The 19,845-nt window shown below is 45.5% G+C and overlaps 1 protein-coding gene across 11 annotated transcripts in view; it reads left to right on the top strand.

Annotated features, from left to right (window-relative positions):
- SYNGAP1 (synaptic Ras GTPase activating protein 1) overlaps window positions 1–19,845 on the top strand; it is a 152,618-nt gene that overhangs the window by 129,925 nt on the left and 2,848 nt on the right. For 6 of the 11 annotated variants that reach the window (XM_075259216.1, XM_075259218.1, XM_075259217.1 and 3 more), the window contains 6 exons: window positions 2,955–3,533; window positions 5,305–5,578; window positions 5,671–5,844; window positions 6,109–6,330; window positions 14,728–14,809; window positions 19,435–19,520. In XM_075259216.1, the coding sequence (XP_075115317.1) occupies window positions 2,955–3,533; window positions 5,305–5,578; window positions 5,671–5,844; window positions 6,109–6,330; window positions 14,728–14,809; window positions 19,435–19,520 (1,417 nt within the window). Of the gene's footprint in view, window positions 1–2,954; window positions 3,534–5,304; window positions 5,579–5,670; window positions 5,845–6,108; window positions 6,331–14,727; window positions 14,810–16,643; window positions 16,733–19,434; window positions 19,521–19,845 lie in introns of all 11 variants that reach the window. The other 5 variants (XR_012711823.1, XM_075259222.1, XM_075259223.1 and 2 more) reach the window with 5 other exon arrangements.

Below are 19,845 nucleotides of genomic sequence, written 5' to 3'. Positions count from 1 at the left end.
ATTGTACAAGTAGGATGTATGATGATCAAAATAAAATGTCATGTATCCTGTATAACACCATGTATTCTATTTGTACAGTGTTTTATATGAAGTCAGCGCACTGTAACTTTTCCTAGTATGTCCCCTGGCGATATCAGTGCTGATATTTCCCAGTATGTCCCCTGGCGATATCGGTGCTGATATTTCTCAGTATGTCCCCTGGTGATATCGGTGCTGATATTTCTCAGTATGTCCCCTGGGGCAGGAGATATTGGTGCTGATATTTCTCAGTATGTCCCCTGGGGCAGGAGATATCAGTGCTGATATTTCCTAGTATGTCCCCTGGCGATATCGGTGCTGATATTTCTCACTATGTCCCCATGCGATATCAGTGCTGATATTTCTCAGTATGTCCCCTGGCGATATCGGTGCTGATATTTCTCAGTATGTCCCCTGGCGATATCGGTGCTGATATTTCTCAGTATGTCTCCTGGTGATATTGGTGCTGATATTTCTCAGTATGTCCCCTGGTGATATCGGTGCTGATATTTCTCACTATGTCCCCTGGTGATATCAGTGCTGATATTTCTCAGTATGTCCCCTGGTGATATTGGTGCTGATATTTCTCAGTATGTCTCCTGGCGATATCGGTGCTGATATTTCTCAGTATGTCCCCTGGTGATATTGGTGCTGATATTTCTCAGTATGTCCCCTGGCGATATCGGTGCTGATATTTCTCAGTATGTCCCCTGGTGATATTGGTGCTGATATTTCTCAGTATGTCCCCTGGCGATATCGGTACTGATATTTCCCAGTATGTCCTCTGGGGCAGAAGATATTGGTGCTGATATTTCCCAGTCTGTCCCCTGGGGCAGGAGATATCGGTGCTGATATTTCCCAGTATGTCCTCTGGGGCAGGAGATAACGGTGCTGATATTTCCCAGTATGTCCCCTGGGGCAGGAGATATCGGTGCTGATATTTCCCAGTATGTCCCCTGGGGCAGAAGATATTGGTGCTGATATTTCCCAGTATGTCCCCTGGGGCAGGAGATATTGGTGCTGATATTTCCCAGTCTGTCCCCTGGGGCAGAAGATATTGGTGCTGATATTTCCCAGTATGTCCCCTGGGGCAGAAGATATCGGTGCTGATATTTCCCAGTCTGTCCCCTGGGGCAGGAGATATCGGTGCTAATATTTCCCAGTATGTCCCCTGGGGCAGGAGATATCGGTGCTGATATTTCCCAGTATGTCCCCTGGGGCAGAAGATATCGGTGCTGATATTTCCCAGTATGTCCCCTGGGGCAGAAGATATCGGTGCTGATATTTCCCAGTATGTCCCCTGGGGCAGAAGATATTGGTGCTGATATTTCCCAGTATGTCCCCTGGGGCAGAAGATATCGGTGCTGATATTTTTAGCACCAATATCTCCCCACATCTAAAACAGTCTTGGCCCTTCAAGGTACCCCGTGAGGCTGAAGTGGCCCCTGGTGAAAATGAGTTTGAAACCCCTGGTCTAATCTCTGGACCATGTTATAGGCAGGGTGTATGAGGAGGGGGCAAACGGGGCATGTGTGTTAGGTTCTGGCTGTCAGGGGGCACCGACAAGCCACCTTTATGTTTTTAAATGCAGACTAAGGGCCATGAGAAGAACCGATGCCATAGGTGATACAAAGCCTAACTACAGCTCTGCTGTCAGCCTGGTACTAAGGTCTTCAGAGATGGTAGAGACAAAGGAACAGAACCAAGGACACATCAGAAAATAACAGTAATATAGCAAGTTGTTCATAAGCAATATATACAGTGAAGGAAATAAGTATATGACCCCTTGCTGATTTTGTAAGTTTTCCCCCTGACAAAGACATGAACAGTCTATAATCTTAAGGGTCGGTTAATTTTAACAGTGAGAGAATATCAAAAATAAAATCCAGAAACTCACATTGTAGAAATTTTATAATTGATTTTGCAGCGAGAACTAAGTATTTGACCCCTCTGGCAAAGCAGACTCGGCGCACACAGCAGTCAGAGGTTTGGAGGTGATGAGGTTTGCGCACATGTCAGACATGTCAGGAGGGATCTCGGTCGGCTCCTCTCTGCAGATCATCTCTAAATCATTAAGATTTTGAGGCTGTCACTTGGCAACTCGGAGATTCAGCTCCCTCCTTAGGTTTTCTATGGGATTTAGGTCTGGACACCAGCTGGGCCCCTCCATAAGGTCTGGACACTGGCTGGGCCCCTCCATAAGGTCTGGACACTGGCTGAGCCCCTCCATAAGGTCTGGACACTGGCTGGGCCCCTCCATAAGGTCTGGACACCGGCTGGGCCCCTCCATAAGGTCTGGACACTGGCTGGGCCCCTCCATAAGGTCTGGACACTGGCTGGGCCCCTCCATGACCTTAATGGGCTGCTTTTTGAGCCGCTCCTTTGTTGCCTTGGCTTTATGTTTTGGGTCATTGTCTTGCTGGAAGACCCGGCCACAACCTAATGTCATGGTGGATGGAAGGACGTTGTCACTTAGGATTTTTCGGTACATGGTACTGCTGTGCGCGCCAACAAGGGTTTTGCCACCAAGTATTAACTCTTGTGTGCCAGAGGGGTCACATACTAATTTCTCTATACAGAATGCAAATTTCTAAAACTTCTACAATGGGATTTTCTGGATCTTATTTTTGATATTCTGTCTCTCACTCTTAAAATGAACTTACCCTTATAGACTGTAAAGAATCAGGAAGGGATGAAATAATAATTTCCATCACTGTATATAATTAGTATAAGCTGTAATGGTTATTTATCAGATTCCCTGTAGGATCATTTCCATGCTGTTTGTATTTGCCCCTATGTGATTCGGAGATGTTGGAGGACCAGATGTTCAACACAGACATTTGACCTCCCGGCTCTTCACTTTATCAATCAAGATGTCCTCATTCTGTTCCATTTCTTTAATAGTTATCCTCATTTTCACTCTTTTCTCCCCACAGCTCCATTGACATGACCCGTCTACCTTCACCGACCAAGGACAAGTCCTCCAAGGATATGTTCTTTGTGTCGCGTCGCCCTCTCACCCGTTCTTCACCTGCCTATTGCACCAGCAGCTCAGACATCACCGAGCCAGACCAGAAGATGCTGAGCGTGAACAAAAGTGTTTCCATGTTAGACTTGCAGGATAGCCGCATGAACAGTGTGTCCAACCTGCAAGCCGTAGGGGACCTGCTCAACTCCAGCCAGGCCTCCATATCTGGGGGACTTCGCCCAGGGGGCCGGCTCTCCCAGGGCAGCGGGTCTAGCATTGCGGCTGGTCTGCGGCTCAGTCAGATGGGAGTCACCACCGATGGTCTTTCAGCTCAGCAGCTGCGCATTCCCTTGTCCTTCCAGAACCCGCTCTTCCACATGGCCCCCGATGGCCCAGCTGCACCACCCCAACACTCGGCTCCTCATCGGCCGGACCCTGGAGCTGATGCCTTTGCCCCATTCCATGGCTACAGCAAGAGTGAGGACTTAAGCTCCGGAAAGCACATGCTGCACAGTCACAGCTACAGCGACGAGTTCAGCCGGCAGGGGTCAGAGTTCAGGTACCAGCCCCGCTAGGGGGCGCAAGATTTGGGGTCCAGGTGGGAAGAGTAGAGAGGTGGTATAACACATCACTCTATATACATATATAATCATATATGTATATACCACTATATATTTATATATAGTTATTCCATATATATGTCACAAGTCTGTGTCCCACACTTAGTACATGATACAAGGTAGACGAAGGTGTTGTTCTTGTATGAAAACATCTTCTTTTTTGGACTGATTCAGCCCTTTTGTGAGCTGCCTGGTGGCAGAGCTGCCTTTCTGTTGTAGGTGTGAAAATAAAAAGATGGGCGGTGAGGAATTGGGGAGTCACAATGCAGGTCAATGTAATGCAGCAATCACTTGCATTGTGGGCGAAGAGCCCTCAGACAAACCTAGAGCAGCGCCTTAAATTAAGACATATCGGGGCTGAATTAAGTAAGTTTTCAAGTTTACCTTGCAATTAACCACAGCTTATTGTTCCGAGCTTTATAGGTATATCCGCTATATTTGTGTGCGTATCGGCAGAAACGAGTGGTCTTTGATTGAAGGGAAGAGGTGAAGAGACTAAGAGAATCCTCGGACCAAAAATCCCTAAAAACCGTCATCAAGTGTTTGTTTTCTGATCTGGAATATAAAAGTCAGCAATGGAATGTGGTTGATTTTAATATTGACCACTAGAGGTCACCGTAAGACTGGCTTAGAACATCTCATTTTACTACTGCTGCAAAGAGTTATTTGTGTCATTTCAATATCACTACTACACAAAGAGTTACAGTCACAAATTGACAATTGTGTAAAATAGAAAGGTAATGGTCCACAGGTTCTTCCTCACTCCTCTTCCTCATGTAGGAAGGTGGCAGTGCTTCTTGAGAACAGGAGACAAAAACAGGCAACTATTGGTCAAATTGGTGGGTGTATTTGGTTTGCTAGTCACGTATCGGTAGTGCTTGAGAGATTATAGCTAGTTTGTACTAGGGTTCTTCCTAAACTTTGGGAGCACAGGAGATCTGGCAGAATGGTGTCATTCCCATTTATGTGACCATGAGCCTTGTGGGCGTCTCTGCACACCCCTAAAATGTGCTGGACACGGCTCCTTTTTCAGACCTGACTGTCTCACTATACTGGTGGCTCAGGAGATACGTCCGCTCTTCTGGGAGCACAGGAGGTAACTCTTTCTCTTCAGGAGCCTCCTGGGAAGTGTTATCGTATTTTGGGAAAGTCGCCTCTTCCTCTCCCTTAACCAGTCTGGAGTTCCAGCAAAATAATCAGAAACTTCCAAAGTCACCAAAAACCCCCCCATCTTGGGTAAAACAGTAAGTGGAAAATATGGAGGAGAGGGGTGCTGCCGTGAGACGTCTGATTGGTTCACAGAGACAAGGGGCACAAAACATACCCAGATGACCCAGATGATGTAACGTGGACAGAGAAGGATCTAGAACATGCAGGGTATACGCATCATTCTGGCTGCAAGACATCCAGTACATCTAGGGATTTTTCTAAGATTTTCAGCAGACAATGGATGAGATAACATTTTGTGGCTGTGATGCCAGCCCGCCCCGGGGTTTGTGAGCACATTGGTAAAAAAACTTGAGTCATCCTGGAAACTGCCGTCACCTCCTGTGATCAGAGATGGCTCGTCTGTGCTTGTGTATAGTGTTGGTGTCGAGTCTGTGTTTGTTATATGGATGTGGTATATTAGACAGTGGCCTGATCTCCTACTTGTTATATTTACCGCTTTACAATTTTAATATCTTCTCTACATTACAGTAAGAGGCAGCTTTCCCTCCAAGACAATCTGCAACATATGCTGTCACCTCCACAAATCACCATTGGCCCCGGAGTACAGAGGAGGCAAGAAACACAGCCTCCTCCCCTACACAGGGGCAAATCCCAACAACTGACGGTGCAGGCCGCCCATAAACCCCGACCAAGCAGCGGTAACCTGCTGCAAAGCCCAGAACCAATGTATGGAGCGGCCAGAATGAGGCAGCAGTCGGTGGAGAAAGATGGAGGAGGGCTCAAACCCAGCATAACCAAGCAGGTACGTCACCAAGCCACCACCTAGTTGTACCCTTCAATGTACGGCCTTCACTCTTAGTCTATCCTAGATAACATGGGCCTGTTTCACCACAGCACTCACATACACAGTCCACTTTGAACCCGGTCACTCCAGCCTCGGAACGCACAGTCGCCTGGGTGTCAAACATGCCTCACCTCTCAGCGGACATCGAGAGCGCACATATAGAACGAGAAGAATACAAATTGAAAGAATATTCGAAATCCATGGATGAGAGTCGTCTGGAGAGGGTGAGAACAACTTCTGCCAACCTCATCCTTCCATCATGACCCTGGACATTACACATTGGTCTCTCTTCACCTCCTGCACCATCTTCTTCTGACTTTTGCCATGGTCTATTCTCTTCTCTGTGGACTGATGTCACATTGTTCTTCCATTCTCTCTTCTAACCTTCTCAGTGTCTTTCGTTATTTCTGGAAATCCTTCATTGCGCTGTCTCTTTCCTCCATCTTTCCTCCACTCTCTTCTTCTCCCTGCCCCACTAATCCTCTTAGGTGAAGGAATATGAGGAGGAGATCTATTCCCTAAAAGAGCGACTCTTGATGTCAAACCGGAAGCTGGAGGAATATGAGCGGCGTCTCCTCACTCAGGAGGAGCAAACAAATAAAATGCTGCAGCAATATCAGTCCCGCCTGGAGCAGAGCGAGAAGAGGCTGCGGCAGCAGCAGATGGAGAAGGACACGCAAATCAAGAGCATCATAAACAGGTTAGAAATGGTAAATACTCTATTATTTACTTCTGGGGATCGGGGGGAGGCGGGAGAGGGGATCCTCTGGAACTGGGATCCCCTCTAACGGCAATATCCAGAGAGAACATACAAATAATATCACTTATAATATACACTATATAATATAATTGTATATATATATATATATATATATATATATATATATATACACTAGTACTGAAATACCAGGACCTGAACTTACCTCCTTCACATGGCCCCTAGGGGTCTCCGCACAGATATATAAATTCAGAGTAAGTCATATGTGACATATCAGTCCACTTAGTGATACAGAGGCCATACATGTCCATCCTCCTGATGTGTGCCTTAGTCATGTTATATTATACAGACTTTGTTAGAATTCATGCTGGATGTACAGAGGACATCGACACGGGATCCCCTGAGATGTGCCAGGATTTTTAAGAGAATGGAGCATTTTAATAATTCTGGCACATCTGAGGCCAACTGAGGAATCGATTAAGACTGGCATAGGTGACGTAAGACAACAGAAGACGTGTTCCTATTCTTTTTGTATGATAAATAGGCCAAAACTTCTGTGCTTATTCATGTCACAGTATAGGCTGATGTGCTGCAAAAACTCCCGGTCACACAGCCATAGCGTTACGTGATAACATTTTGGCTTTTAGGAACCACCACTAGGGGGAGCTAAAATTACATGTGCACTTGCTCTTCGTAGCCCAGAAGATCCAGCACTGTCCCTCTTTACAAGTCACCAATATGTGAGCTCTGTACTGGTGACCACAGCGGTAACTACACCAATCTCAGTCCATCCCCCATCAGTGTGAGATGAGCGGGGCCTGTGTCCCAGAAATCACATTTATCGCACGGGTCTATTCACCTTTGGTTTTTTGATGATTGTATCTTATGGCCATCATTAAAACCTGACATGTTTGATCCTTGTCCATTTTGATAACAGGTGTGACTAGACCTCGAGACATTCAGTGTTGTGTGAATAAACCCCTAAGATGGAGCAACATGTTTGTTATTCATGGACATGGAGGCTGTGAATGCGGCCTAACTCACAGGCCTCCCACATCCCTCCCTTCCTGAAGCTAAATTCAGGGAATTCTTATTCCTCGAATCAGTAGGAGAATGTAACGTACAACATGTTCCAGCCTGGATAATCACATCTCTCCTGTCGCTTCCAAGTCACCCCACACTTAATCTCCTCGCTGGGTAATTTGCCGCGTGTCTTTTATTAGACAAGAGCGAAAACGTTTTTAAGAGCAAATTGTAACAATCAGAGAGTGCGAGTCCATTTCATTACCCAATTCAGACAAGACTCGGCCCTTGGGGACCATAAGGAGAAGGCATATGTTTGTTAAGGCTATACACACACTGTATACACAATCCTATAGAAACACACACAACATACAATCCTATATGAACACACTATACACATATACTATTCTATACACAGTAAATACACAATATTCACATTGTGGGGAAAGTAGCTGGGTAGCAGGAACGGTGCGAACCCAACTAGTTGGAGACAGGGACACAAACTATGCAGCAAACAGGTTTATTGAGAAAAACAACAAAATAAATAAACCTTCACCTCAGGCACAAAATGAGCAAAATAAGACACAGCCTTAACTTCAGGCAAAAACATCAAACAAAACCCTGCTCGTCTGAGCACTAACTAAACAAGTACTAAGTGTACATTACATGGCTTATTACCAACCACACGGGTAAACAAATATAGCGCAGACTCTCAGTGCATCAGGACAGCGCAGGCGCCCCCTCTCCTCCCAGAATCCTCCCTCAAGTGCAAGCTCTGCAGCCTTTTATGGCCCAGTAATGAGCCGGGGACCTGGGGCTGAGGCCTACTGAAGACCTGCCCTGGACCACACAGAAATCTGGGGGAGATATACCGTGACTCCAACACTTTGCCTGTCACCTTCTCACAACATATACAACAATATATACATTTGCACAATATACAACCACACATACACAATATACCAATATTCATCTACAAACATATAACACAATAGCCATATAAGTATACAAAACATATACACTTCTCGGCATTGATAGAATGATTTGGAATTCTTTGGCATCAGTTATTACATATAAACCAGTAATATTGTGAAGGTCCATCAAGGCTGCAGAACCTCTCCTGGACTCCACACGACCTGTGATGGTGTCCTCTGGTATTTTTCAGCAGAGCCTTTAAACTCTGTAAGTTTCTTGGTGCGGCCTCCATGGATTGGACTTGTTTTTCCAGAACATCCCATAGGTGTTTGACAGGATTGAGATCTGGTGAATTTGGGGCCAAGTCACCACCTTGATCTCGTTGTCATGTTCCTTACACCATTCCTGAGCAGTTCTTGCAGTGAGACCAGCAGAACCTTGCCCAGAGCATCTTACTCTGCCTCTGCCGGGTTGGCTTCTTCACATACAGCATCTAGGTGTCTTCTTGTGTCCCAGATTAGTGACACACCCCTCGCCCGACCATGTGATGCAAAAGTAGTCCAGTTCTGATGCTCATTGTAGAAGCCTTTGGTAGTGGGCAGGAGTCAATATGGGCACTCTGGCCAGTCTGTGGCTATGCTGGCCCACACATAGCAAGCTGCGGTTCCGTGTGTGTTCCGGCACCATTGTCCCATAGCCAGCAGAATCTTTGTCAATAATTTGTGCTACTTTAGCTATTCAGTGGGAATGGACCAAATGGACGTCTTCTTTCTACCATTGTGGTGTCTTCCTTAGAGGTCTTGTCTGACATCTCTGAGGCTCTGAGCCTGAAGTAACCTATTGCCTATAAGAGTGAATGGTGGTGCAGGGAGCTGAAACTCTATAACCCACCTTAGTGCCCTGAGGACACTGATACAGATGAAAGTGTGGGCACCTGGAGATCTAGGGCAATGGGCCAGAAATCTGGGGTGCCACTCATGGTGAGCCTGTACTAGTGACATCCCCAAAACACACACAATGTTCACATATATACCACATGGAGGTTGTGGTGTAAGTCTAGCTGTATCTGAAGATAGACCAGTATTAAAAGGGGTTTCCAGAGAAATCAAAAAAGTATATTCCCCCTTCTGAGAATGTGGGTCCCAACATAAAGAGTGGTGCACAGTGCAGTCCCTGCTCATACTGTAAATGTATTGGGGTCCCACCTGGTCTGTGATTGGCTGAGCCGCCATCCCAGGCATTTCCTGTGTGCAGAGACATCAGGAAGTAGAGACCAGGGTGGAGGCTGCAGACGTGCGGGACCTGCTGAGGACGAGCTCCATTTTCTTTATGTTAGGACCTGCATTCAGAGCAGGTTTAAATATAGTTTTTATTCCATGGAAACCTCTTAGCAACTGAGTGACAAGGAGAATGAAAAGTACAAGTCAGGGAAGGAAAAGAAAACTGCATTTAATATTCCTTACAATCCAGGAGAAAGTCAACAAGATCTTCTGGTTATAATTTGTGAAAAAAGGAGAATCGGGAATCGAGATGAAAAAAAATTCTATAGTCTGTAAAAACCAGAATGGAACATTTTAGCCATTAATAAATAATAATCTATCTGCTTAGAAGAAGCCAGACACTGAACACCATGAAAATATCCCACCCCCAACGTAGAGCAAGATGGTGGAGGAATCATGTGATAGGACAAGACCAAGGATAGAAGACAAGAACTACTAAAAAGTAACCTGCTGCAGCCTGCAAGACAAGTCCAGTTTTGGAAATTTACCCCAAATCAATTTCCACTGATCTGTGCAGGGTGCAGTTGTCAGACCTAAGAGATCTCCCCTCTCAGGGCCTATGGAGACCACAGACTGCACCCAGCTGTGACAGATGTCTCCTAAATACTGTTACGAGGCATTCTCCTGAAGTTAGACCATCACGGGCCCCCATAGGAGATGTCTGACAAGGTCTTCTGGTGATTTTGATGCTCAATCTTCTGGTGAACCCCTCTATCTCTAGTTTACTCATTTTCCAATACTTATAAAGATTTACAGCCCCCACGGGGACATAGTTGGGGCCCATTTGAGCCAAGGTCTCATTAATTTGGGTTCTAGTGCTCCAATCCCCACTGAAGAATCAGAATTTGAAGAAAATCATTAATTCATAGGATTGTTTAAGATAAAACCCAAACCTGGAGTCTTCCTTGCAGCCTCTCTTGTCCTTCGGGTGTTCCTGGTATTGCAGCTCAGGCCTAGTCTTGCCAATGGGGCTTGTCCTGATTCTGGATCAGTCATATCATTTTTAGAATTACACACGACGCTTTATGTTCAGTGTTGGCTTCACCAAGTAGACAATAGTGCCCTTCAAATGTGGTGCTTTTTCCTTCATGGGTATTAGAGCCTAGGCCTGGAGAAAATGTTTTGATTCTTCTTTTTAATTGATAATATTCTGCAATAACTTTGGCCGCCTTCTCGATTCTCCTCCTATCGTGGACATGGACACCATTTTCTGATTTTAATTTCATAGGGGAATAAATGTGCACGGTTACGACTTGGCTATGCAGATCTCTGCCGTCCACACACAAGTGCCCATTAGACGGAGAACCATTTTCATTAGCTGGTTCCCCCGACCACAGTCAGGTACCTTACTAGTAACTGCTGTAGTTGCGTTGCATTAGGTTCTATATCTAGCTGCCTGGTTACTTCTGTGTGTGCTCTTGTGTCCTTATAGTGTGCAAGTTTCCTCTGCATATGTGAATAAGTCTGCTTCCCTAGACACACCCTGCCTGAGCAATGTTTGAGCTACTGCTATGGATTTCTAGGTGAATGCTCTACTTTTTGTCTGTACTTGTGTGTGTCATGATCTCCTGTTTCGACACCTTCTTCTGTCTGTATGATGAGCTGTTCTCTAGTTTCTGTCTATATTTGTGTGTATGTTTGGACACATGTCCTTCTGTCTGTATGTCCAAGCAATGCTCTAATTTCTGTCTGCATTTCTTGTGTGATGACCTTCTGTTTGGATACATGTCCTTCTGCTGGAATTTCTGTTTGTATGCTCTCCTTCTGTCTGTATGCAAGAGCCTTGAATATTAATGGGTACTCTGAGTCCTGGAGTTGGACCTCAATTCTCCCTCTGTATCTGAGCTATGTATCTTGTCTCGGGGCTTGGAGTTGGGCCTATATCTTAAATCTTGCATCCCTTTTTCCTTGAGTCAGAGTCTGTTCCACTTTTCCTTCTGTAATCTTGGCTCATTTGTTTCTTCTATGGACTCCTGGGTTTTGTTTTATAACTTATCTTTGCTACTTGTCCTGGTCTCTTCTGCTATGGCTTTCTGGTATAGTAAGGACTTGTGCTATCTGTCCTGACCTCCGGCCTTGGATTCCTTTATATGTCCCGGCCTCTTCCTCTTCTGTTTCAAGTCCTGAACATCTCTTTGCTTACTCTCTCTACATGTATGCCGTCTGCTCAGATTTGATACTGTCTTCACAGTCTGCATCGTAGTCCATGGCCCACCCGGTCATCTGTCACCAACACCGGGACCACTCAGATGGTTTTGACTTTAGACCATTGTAATAAATCTGCCCCAGTGAGTCCACATCCCACTGTCATTACAGTCTGGTACAGTTTATTCTCAGCTGCTCTTAAAGGGATATCTTACCGCATATCAGGGCATATGGACAGCTTAAAGAAGGTGGAGAAGTGTCTGTATGTTAGGGAATAATATAGTGTTATACAGAATGGTGAGGCAGGAAAAACGTAGCAGACCTTCAGTACTGAACTAATGTGCCACACGAGTACTGCAGCATAGTACCAAATCACAATGACACTATCATATCATGACTGTACCTTAGTATCACAATACTACTATATCATCGCACTACACACTGCACCAGTATCACACATGTACCATACCATCACTGTACAATACCAATATCACTACAGTAGCACACCACGCAAATCCTATACCACTGTACTATAACATTGCCAGTACCACATTGTAGCACACTATCACACCGGTACCACACTATTGCACCACATGAATGTTTGGCCATCATGGCTAATTTCCTCCACTCTCTCCATTTTGCGCCACATATTACCCAAATCCATGCATGGTGCCATCGTGTATCTGGGTGCATGGATTGTGTTGGGGTGTGATTTTTGCACAGTTTTCAGCCTGAGTAAATTGTGAATTCACTCAGATTGCAAATTGATCAAAAATCAAGCCCTTACCACAGCTCATGCACTCCAGATACACGCTGCCACCACCCACTGATTTGGGACAGACACATGTACTCTTCTCTTCCGCAGTTAGACAACAAACACTTTAAGTGGCAATAAATCGATAGAGCTTACAAGGACTAACATTAAAGGTAACGCTTTAATATCCAAACGTTCAGTGTTAATTAAACAGACAGAATAAAAATGACATACAAGCAAACAGTTATAAAAATAAAAGGTGAGAAAAACTGAGAAACCTTACAAGTTCCAGTTCTTCTGATCCTGAGAGCCTTGGGAAGAATACAAGACCGCCGCACCTGGCCTGACGGACCCCATATGTGTGACCAAGTTCCTCTGCTTATCCCCAAGGTTTATAATGTTAGGCCTTGCCTCAGGGTCAGAGCCGCCATTCTGGGTCATTATTCTTCTCCTCTGTCAGTCTTTGGACACTGGATCAAAGCGGGAAAATCCCACAAAGAAAATATATTTGTTCTTGTTTAATTCACCCCCCCCCCCCCCCCCCCCCCCCCCCCCCCCCCCGTGTGGGATGGAGGTTGAGATGTTTAGCTGTCCAACCAGTTCATCTGGGAACCTTTCGTCAGCCGGACCCCAGTGAATACGTCTCCTCCTCTCTCTCTTCTCTATTTGCATCTTATAACAAACCAAACGTCAGGGGTGACAAAACCAAAAGAGTCTCCCAGGAATCCTTCTAAGACAGGGGTCTCAAACTGAACTCAGCATGTGGGCCGCAGAGCAAGATCCCAGCCAGTTGGCGGGCCGCATCGCGGCAAATTTAACTCCACCCACTTTTATGTTGACTCCGCCCATTCTCATTCATTTTTCATGTGCCCCCACACTGTATAATCCTCCTACAGTCACCCGTAAACTATATGCCCCCCCTCCATCTTTCCCCCAGTTACATATACACCCTTCATCTGCCAACAGATTCATGTCCCCCCATCTCTGCCCCCAGATTCATATCCCCCCATCTCTGCCCCCAGATTCATGTCCCCCCATCTTTGCCCCCAGATTCATGTCCCCCATCTCTGCCCCCAGATTCATGTCCCCCCATCTCTGCCCCCAGATTCATGTCCCCTCCATCTCTGCCCCCAGATTCATGTCCCCCCATCTCTGCCCCCAGATTCATGTCCCCCCATCTCTGCCTCCAGATTCATGTCCCTCCATCTCTGCCCCAGTGTCATGCCGTTCTCCCCCCTCCCTTCGTCTGCCCCCAGTGTCATGAGCCCCTTCATTCCACCTCAATGTTTAACACACAAAAAAACACTTATACTCACCATCCAACGCTCCCTCGCCACGCTCTGCAGTTTCACTAATAGACCTGTAGGCGCGATGTGATGATGTGACGTCATCACATCGCGCCTATATGTCCACTAGCCAGAACGTAGCGGCTAGTGGATATAATCATCTCGCAATGTATTCAACTCGGATCTGGCGTCCCTAGGCTTGTGCGGGCCGCACAAAATTGTTCGGGGGGCCGCATGCAGCCCGCGGGCCGCGAGTTTGAGACCCCTGTTCTAAGAGATAGTTCACAGAGTGTTTTTTGGCAGCAGATTTTGGCGCAGAATTCATTCGGGCCTAATCCGAAGTGGAATGCCATGATGGGATAGATTGTAGCATCAGCATTCTGTCGTGGCTAGCCGCACGCTATGTTCACACGCAGAATCCATTTTCCATCGTGTGAACATACCCTAAGTGACCAGAATTCGCAACATTGGAGGAGTCAGGCCAGACTAATATTAATATTTCCCTCTTGAGTATGTTCTTCTCACCACATATACTTACATCTGCTGCTTCTAAGACATGGAGAGCAAATTATTGGGCCTGTTGGGAAAGACATTGGCCACTAACTATGCCAACATGGAGGCTGCAAAAATCTACTACTCACTGACTACACCATGCAACATATTACACACATGTTCCTCTGGGTATTGTGTGATCTTCTCAAGGTGGTGTCACTTGAGGGTGAATTCTGGACTGTTTTCGGGTTGTGTCTTGACCCATAGAGATGAATGGAGTATGAGGTAACTCTCAGATACTCCTTCTGCCGTTGATCTGAATGTCCACCATGTTCATTGTTACCTATTATATCTATAGCTTTGATTATTATACGGAGTGCTCAGATATCTCCTCATGTGACACAATCCTTAGACTACTGGGAAGGTTCCAAGTATCTTGTCCCTGTGGGTTTGGTGCTTTCAGCGGCCATTTTTTTTCACCCCCCTTCATTCAGGTTGATGCTGGTGGAGGAGGAGATCCGGAAGGACCACACGCAAGAACCAATCGATATGAAGAGGAGACTTATCGAGGCTCAGGTGGAAATTACAATGTCATTGTGCCTTTGTGTGTGACATCACCATCACACCCTGTCCTGTCTGTCATCTGGGGAAAGAGAAGGGAGGGCAGCAAAAAAGCTAAGGGAAAGTGGAGCAACATTCGCAGAGATTTATGGTGGGCAAGGACCAAATCTGCAGATTGAGAGGAAAAGTAAAAGAAACTGAGAGCGGATAGCAATGATTTAATATTAAAGGGGACGCGATATAATGTGATCCGTTCATAGTCCCCAGGTGACAGTTTATTAAAGATTGCTCAGCCGGCCATACATGCGGGTTGGAAGTGCTCGATATCACACACACAGATTCTCTGACATGCTGGAAAATCTCTGTGCGATGACCCTATCCTCTTCTTTTCTCATAGAGAAGGGAGGATTGGGCCCCCATGCGCAAGAGGTGCCCATGGGGCCGGAGGACATTGATAGCTGTGGGACATCCGACCATATGTGCCCACCTTCATTATATATCTCTCTCCTGATGGAAATATACTGAAGATGCTTCTTGTGTACTTACTGCAATGTGACGTGAACGAAAGAATAAAGGGAGGGTCGTGTCCTGTGGGTGGAAGGACAGGCATGGGGCACGACCTTTATGTCCTCCTTGTCTTTTATTATGGACAGACTTTTTCAATATCACAAATCTGAGGCCATGACCCACTTTAGCGATGGGAAGTGCTGGTACCATGTATGGATACTTACCACCAGCCCTTACTGTTAATGGAACAATACGTCTCAAGAGAATGGAGATGTTGTGTCCTACTGGCCAATGGCCCAGGATAGGGCTACAGAGAGTCCACAGTGAGTGACTGTACAGGGGAGCTGTAAGTCCTGCTTTGTGACTATATGGCACGTCAACTGGATGTGCTGTAGATGTGTGCTAGACACAGAACCACCTCTGGCCCCCTCACCTGTAGAGAAGTCAGGTGTCTGATGACCTTTGACCTTTTGTCGATTTAGTCCTCGGTTTAGAACCTAGCCCTGTACATAGATTGGCGGTCACCGGAATCAGTTTGTGTTTTTCCCTTGTGAATCGTTGCCTTTGTTGTTTAGATTTTGCTGTTTTTGTCAATATGGAAATGAGCTGTTTGGTGTAACGAGGGAGTTGCCATTGCTCCAAAGTGGGAAGGTGCAGCACCCTTGTTGTTCTAAAGAGCTCATTTGCATATTGACAAAAGCAAGATCTTCACATAAGGAGAAGATCTAGATAGATAGCGTAATTCAGGTGACACTAACCTATCTACAGGGCTGCGATCTGGCGACAGAATCCTCTTAAAATCCTGTTTGGTCAGATCTTTCCATAAGCGCAGCCAGTGCACCCTTGTGCATATCCCAAAACTATCCAGAATCAGAATACCCATTTTGTATATAATATTGGGCACTTCTGAGTTAATATGAAGCGTCTTCTCCTCAGCATGCTCATCTCTGGAGTGGAGAGTGGCTACAAAGTTTGTAGATCTTGCTTTGGAGGACCTGTCCTGTCCTGTCCTGCATTGCATCCCATTGATTTGATTAGACATTGTAATGCTTCATTCCCCCTGTGGTGGCGCTACAGATAAATGGGAACCCTTATTGCCAGACTACCCCACAGATTACAGCGAATCTCTGGGTGTCCGAGCAGCAGGGACCTTGTAACCAGCCCATTGTCCAGGGACTCTTCTAACTATTGCTGTTTGGAGAAGCCCTTGAAGCTTAGATCACGTAAAAGCCCTTTAAGAGATCACAGCGAGGACATGGGATAGATGGACATCAGAGGGGATGAGGTGAGGAAGATTGCCAATATGAAGAATTATTACCATTATTATCCTTTATTTATATAGCGCCAACATATCCCACAGCGCAGTAATGCCTCACGCTGGGAAGGGAAAGTGCGCAGGTTTATGATTAATGAAGAAAACAGTAAGGGATGGTAAGAAGGGCGAATATCATTATATCACCTGTCTCCTGTCTGAATCATCTCATGATCACCCCGTCCGATAACAGTAATGATATGCCGAACGCTCATAGATATAATTCATAGCTTGTTCCGTCACCAGATGCCGCAACCATGTAAAGAAGTATTCCGACTATAATATCAACATTTCTTTAAGAGCAACTCCACCCCTTCTTACAAATCTGCCGTCTTGTAATAGTCGCACAGTCCCCCAAGATTATAACTCAGTAGTGTCAAAGCCTTCACAAGGGTTGTCCCTCTCCGATACAGAAGAAGGGGCAATGGGGGCCTTTTAGTCTTAGAGAAATTGGGCAATGATTTCCTTCTATTTTCTGTACATATATCCACGCATTCCTTAGCTGTGGAGTTGCTCTTTTTTGCTAGGTTGGTACTATAAGAATGCATGGTTTGGGCAGTAAAGGGTAACTCTACCCCAATATTTACTGAGCAATTAGATGCTGTAAAATCTTATTAACCCTTAAAGGGAGTCTGTCACCAGAAGCCCCCCCTGCAGATAGATCGCTCAGGGTCACCTGAATCGCACAATGTTGTCTCCTTGTGAATCGGTGGCTCCGGTGCCGAGATGTCACTGTTTTTGTTAATATGCAAATGAGCTCTTTAGGGCAATCGCAACTCTCTCATTGATCCATAGAGCTCATTTGCATATATAGACAAAATCAGTGACACCTTATTAATGGAGTTGGCGATTCACAAGGGAAAACACTGATTCCGATGATCCTCGCTTATGTATCTGTGGGCTGGGATGATATTCTGGGTTCTGGTGACCCCAACATGCCCAATGGTGGAACATGGGTCTACTGCAACTCTCCAAAATCCCAGACTCAACCAAAAACTGAGCGCTTCTGCCGCCACCCATTGTGAATATTACAGTGAATATTTTTGCTACGGGTGGAGTTATCCTTTAACATTTTGACATTAACCTGTATATCATTTTTGCTTTTTAAGATGTGACCTAAGAACACAGGGGGCTAAAAAGTGAAACAGTTGCCCAAAGCAACCAGTCAGATCAGGTTACCAGGTTTTTTAGTTGCTATGGGCGGCCATTTCACTTTTTGTTTTTACCGTAATTTTTTTGTTTTGTTTTGGACATCGCTCCCAGTCACAGTGACACATGGAATAAGCTGTATCAAGAGCTTAACATGGAGCGAGAAACTCCTAAGGGGCCTGAAACACACCACAAGGCCTAAAATAATGAGACCCAGCCCAGACTGTCCACATACCCAATATGAACCTCAATGACCCCTGCCAGGTATGGACAGGCCATTACAAGATTGATGCATTTGAAGATCTGAGATGCCTCCATATTGTGGTTGGCATTGATATTATGAGGTGTTTCCAGTAGAGTCCACCATATTGGATATTCTTGAATGGTTCCCGTTTGGACTTTATTTCTAACGTTGCCTGGTCAGTATTACCAAAGAGGACAATTATACCTCTAGCTCGTACATAGGTCACAGTTTCCATGACTTAGCCACGTATTGATGTTGTCATCACAACCCTTTACCACGGCTCTAACAGCTCTGCCAAACTTAGTCATGGAGAAATCTTTCCAAATCCCTGGTATGTCTTTATACCAAAAAACACCTATGTGAGGGGTCCCCCGAGATTCCTGAATACACGTCAGTTATTAGGTATTATACACTTAGTATATTATCTTTGCCTAGCAACCGCCTGACTTCCTGCCAAGGTGACCATCATTGGTACAGGCAGCTCACAGGAAGTTCTATCTGATACAAAGCCCCGCCTCTTAGTAATACTATGCAGATGTGCTTTAGGCCCCTCCCACTCAGACAACAGGAAGCCGAAGGTCATGGCACAGGAAGTCAAACATCTCCAAGACACTAAACTGAGATGGGAGTTTGTGGAGACGTTATTCAGCAGATACAGATAAGCCTTCAGTATTCTCCATTATTTGCCTGTATTTACCATGGACATGGAGAGTCACATGTTCTAGTTTTTAGGGCTACAAAAACCTTCCAATGCCTCAATTTCTGCTCCTCAACTCCCAACGTATCTTGATAGTCTGCGGTCACAAGGGCTAGAGGTTGTACACCACTGAAGTCATAGTCTTCCCTGAGGTTAGGTCAGTACAGCGGGTTCAAGAACTGAATGGAATTGAAACAAGATATAAAAATCTGGCATAATGCTTCTTTCCCTACATCTGATTTATAGTCATAGCTAATATTTCAGCTTTGGATGTAAGAGGAAAATGAAGAGAACTTAATGTCCGTGTCCCCGTCTCAGGATCTGACATTACATTGTGACGCTGTAAGCAGTGTTCATGTGAGTCGTAGGTGACGCTCAATGCCAAAAGGGCTCCATCACTTCCAGGATCTGAATGTTCTCCATTAATCTGCTTGTCCATATTAGATCATCACTTCCTATCAGAATTATACAGCAGACCTTAAAATCAGAGCAGGGAACCCCACCCCATATATTGTAGGGCAGACAACACCATTAAAGCACACCTTCACGAAAAACCTACAATGACTGGTGCGTCCTAAAACGTCCCCCAAGTCATATCGACAAAGTAATGGCTCTACAGGAATAACCAGTGAAGGATCGGTGTTGCTTTTTTATTTTTAACCCTGCAAGGTCATTATTTTGTTAGTTAGGGAAAGACATTCATTGGTGACAACCTCCCTCCCTCATATCAGTTCTGCAGGCACCAGGACAGTTTAAGGAGCTCTCGAGTGTGATGACCCTGCAAACAGCAGCCCCTACCTCTGCTAACTGGACTCCTGTGAGTATGACTTGGAGGGAGGAGTTGGGATTAAGATGAACTGCATCTGATCTGTCAGGTTTGTGTGAAGGTGTGCTTTAAACCGCAAAACGCAACCCTCTCCCTGCCATAGGCACATGCACTACAATGAGTGAAAAAAGCAGACACCATCACAGGATGAGCATATACATATATATATATATATACTCCTCTATTCCCTGAAGATGTCAACCAGACAGTCGGGGAATGGAAGGCGAACAAGGACCAGAGAAGAAGCCAGCACATGGTCCTCTCCTGGTTCTACCATCATTCTCTGTATGGACAAAGATGTGGACGATTTATTTCC

The sequence above is a fragment of the Leptodactylus fuscus genome, chromosome 11, assembly GCF_031893055.1.
Source record: "Leptodactylus fuscus isolate aLepFus1 chromosome 11, aLepFus1.hap2, whole genome shotgun sequence".
Lineage (NCBI taxonomy): Eukaryota > Metazoa > Chordata > Amphibia > Anura > Leptodactylidae > Leptodactylus > Leptodactylus fuscus.
The sequence above is the reverse complement of the archived record's forward strand: the minus strand, read 5'-3'. Positions and strand labels throughout refer to the sequence as shown.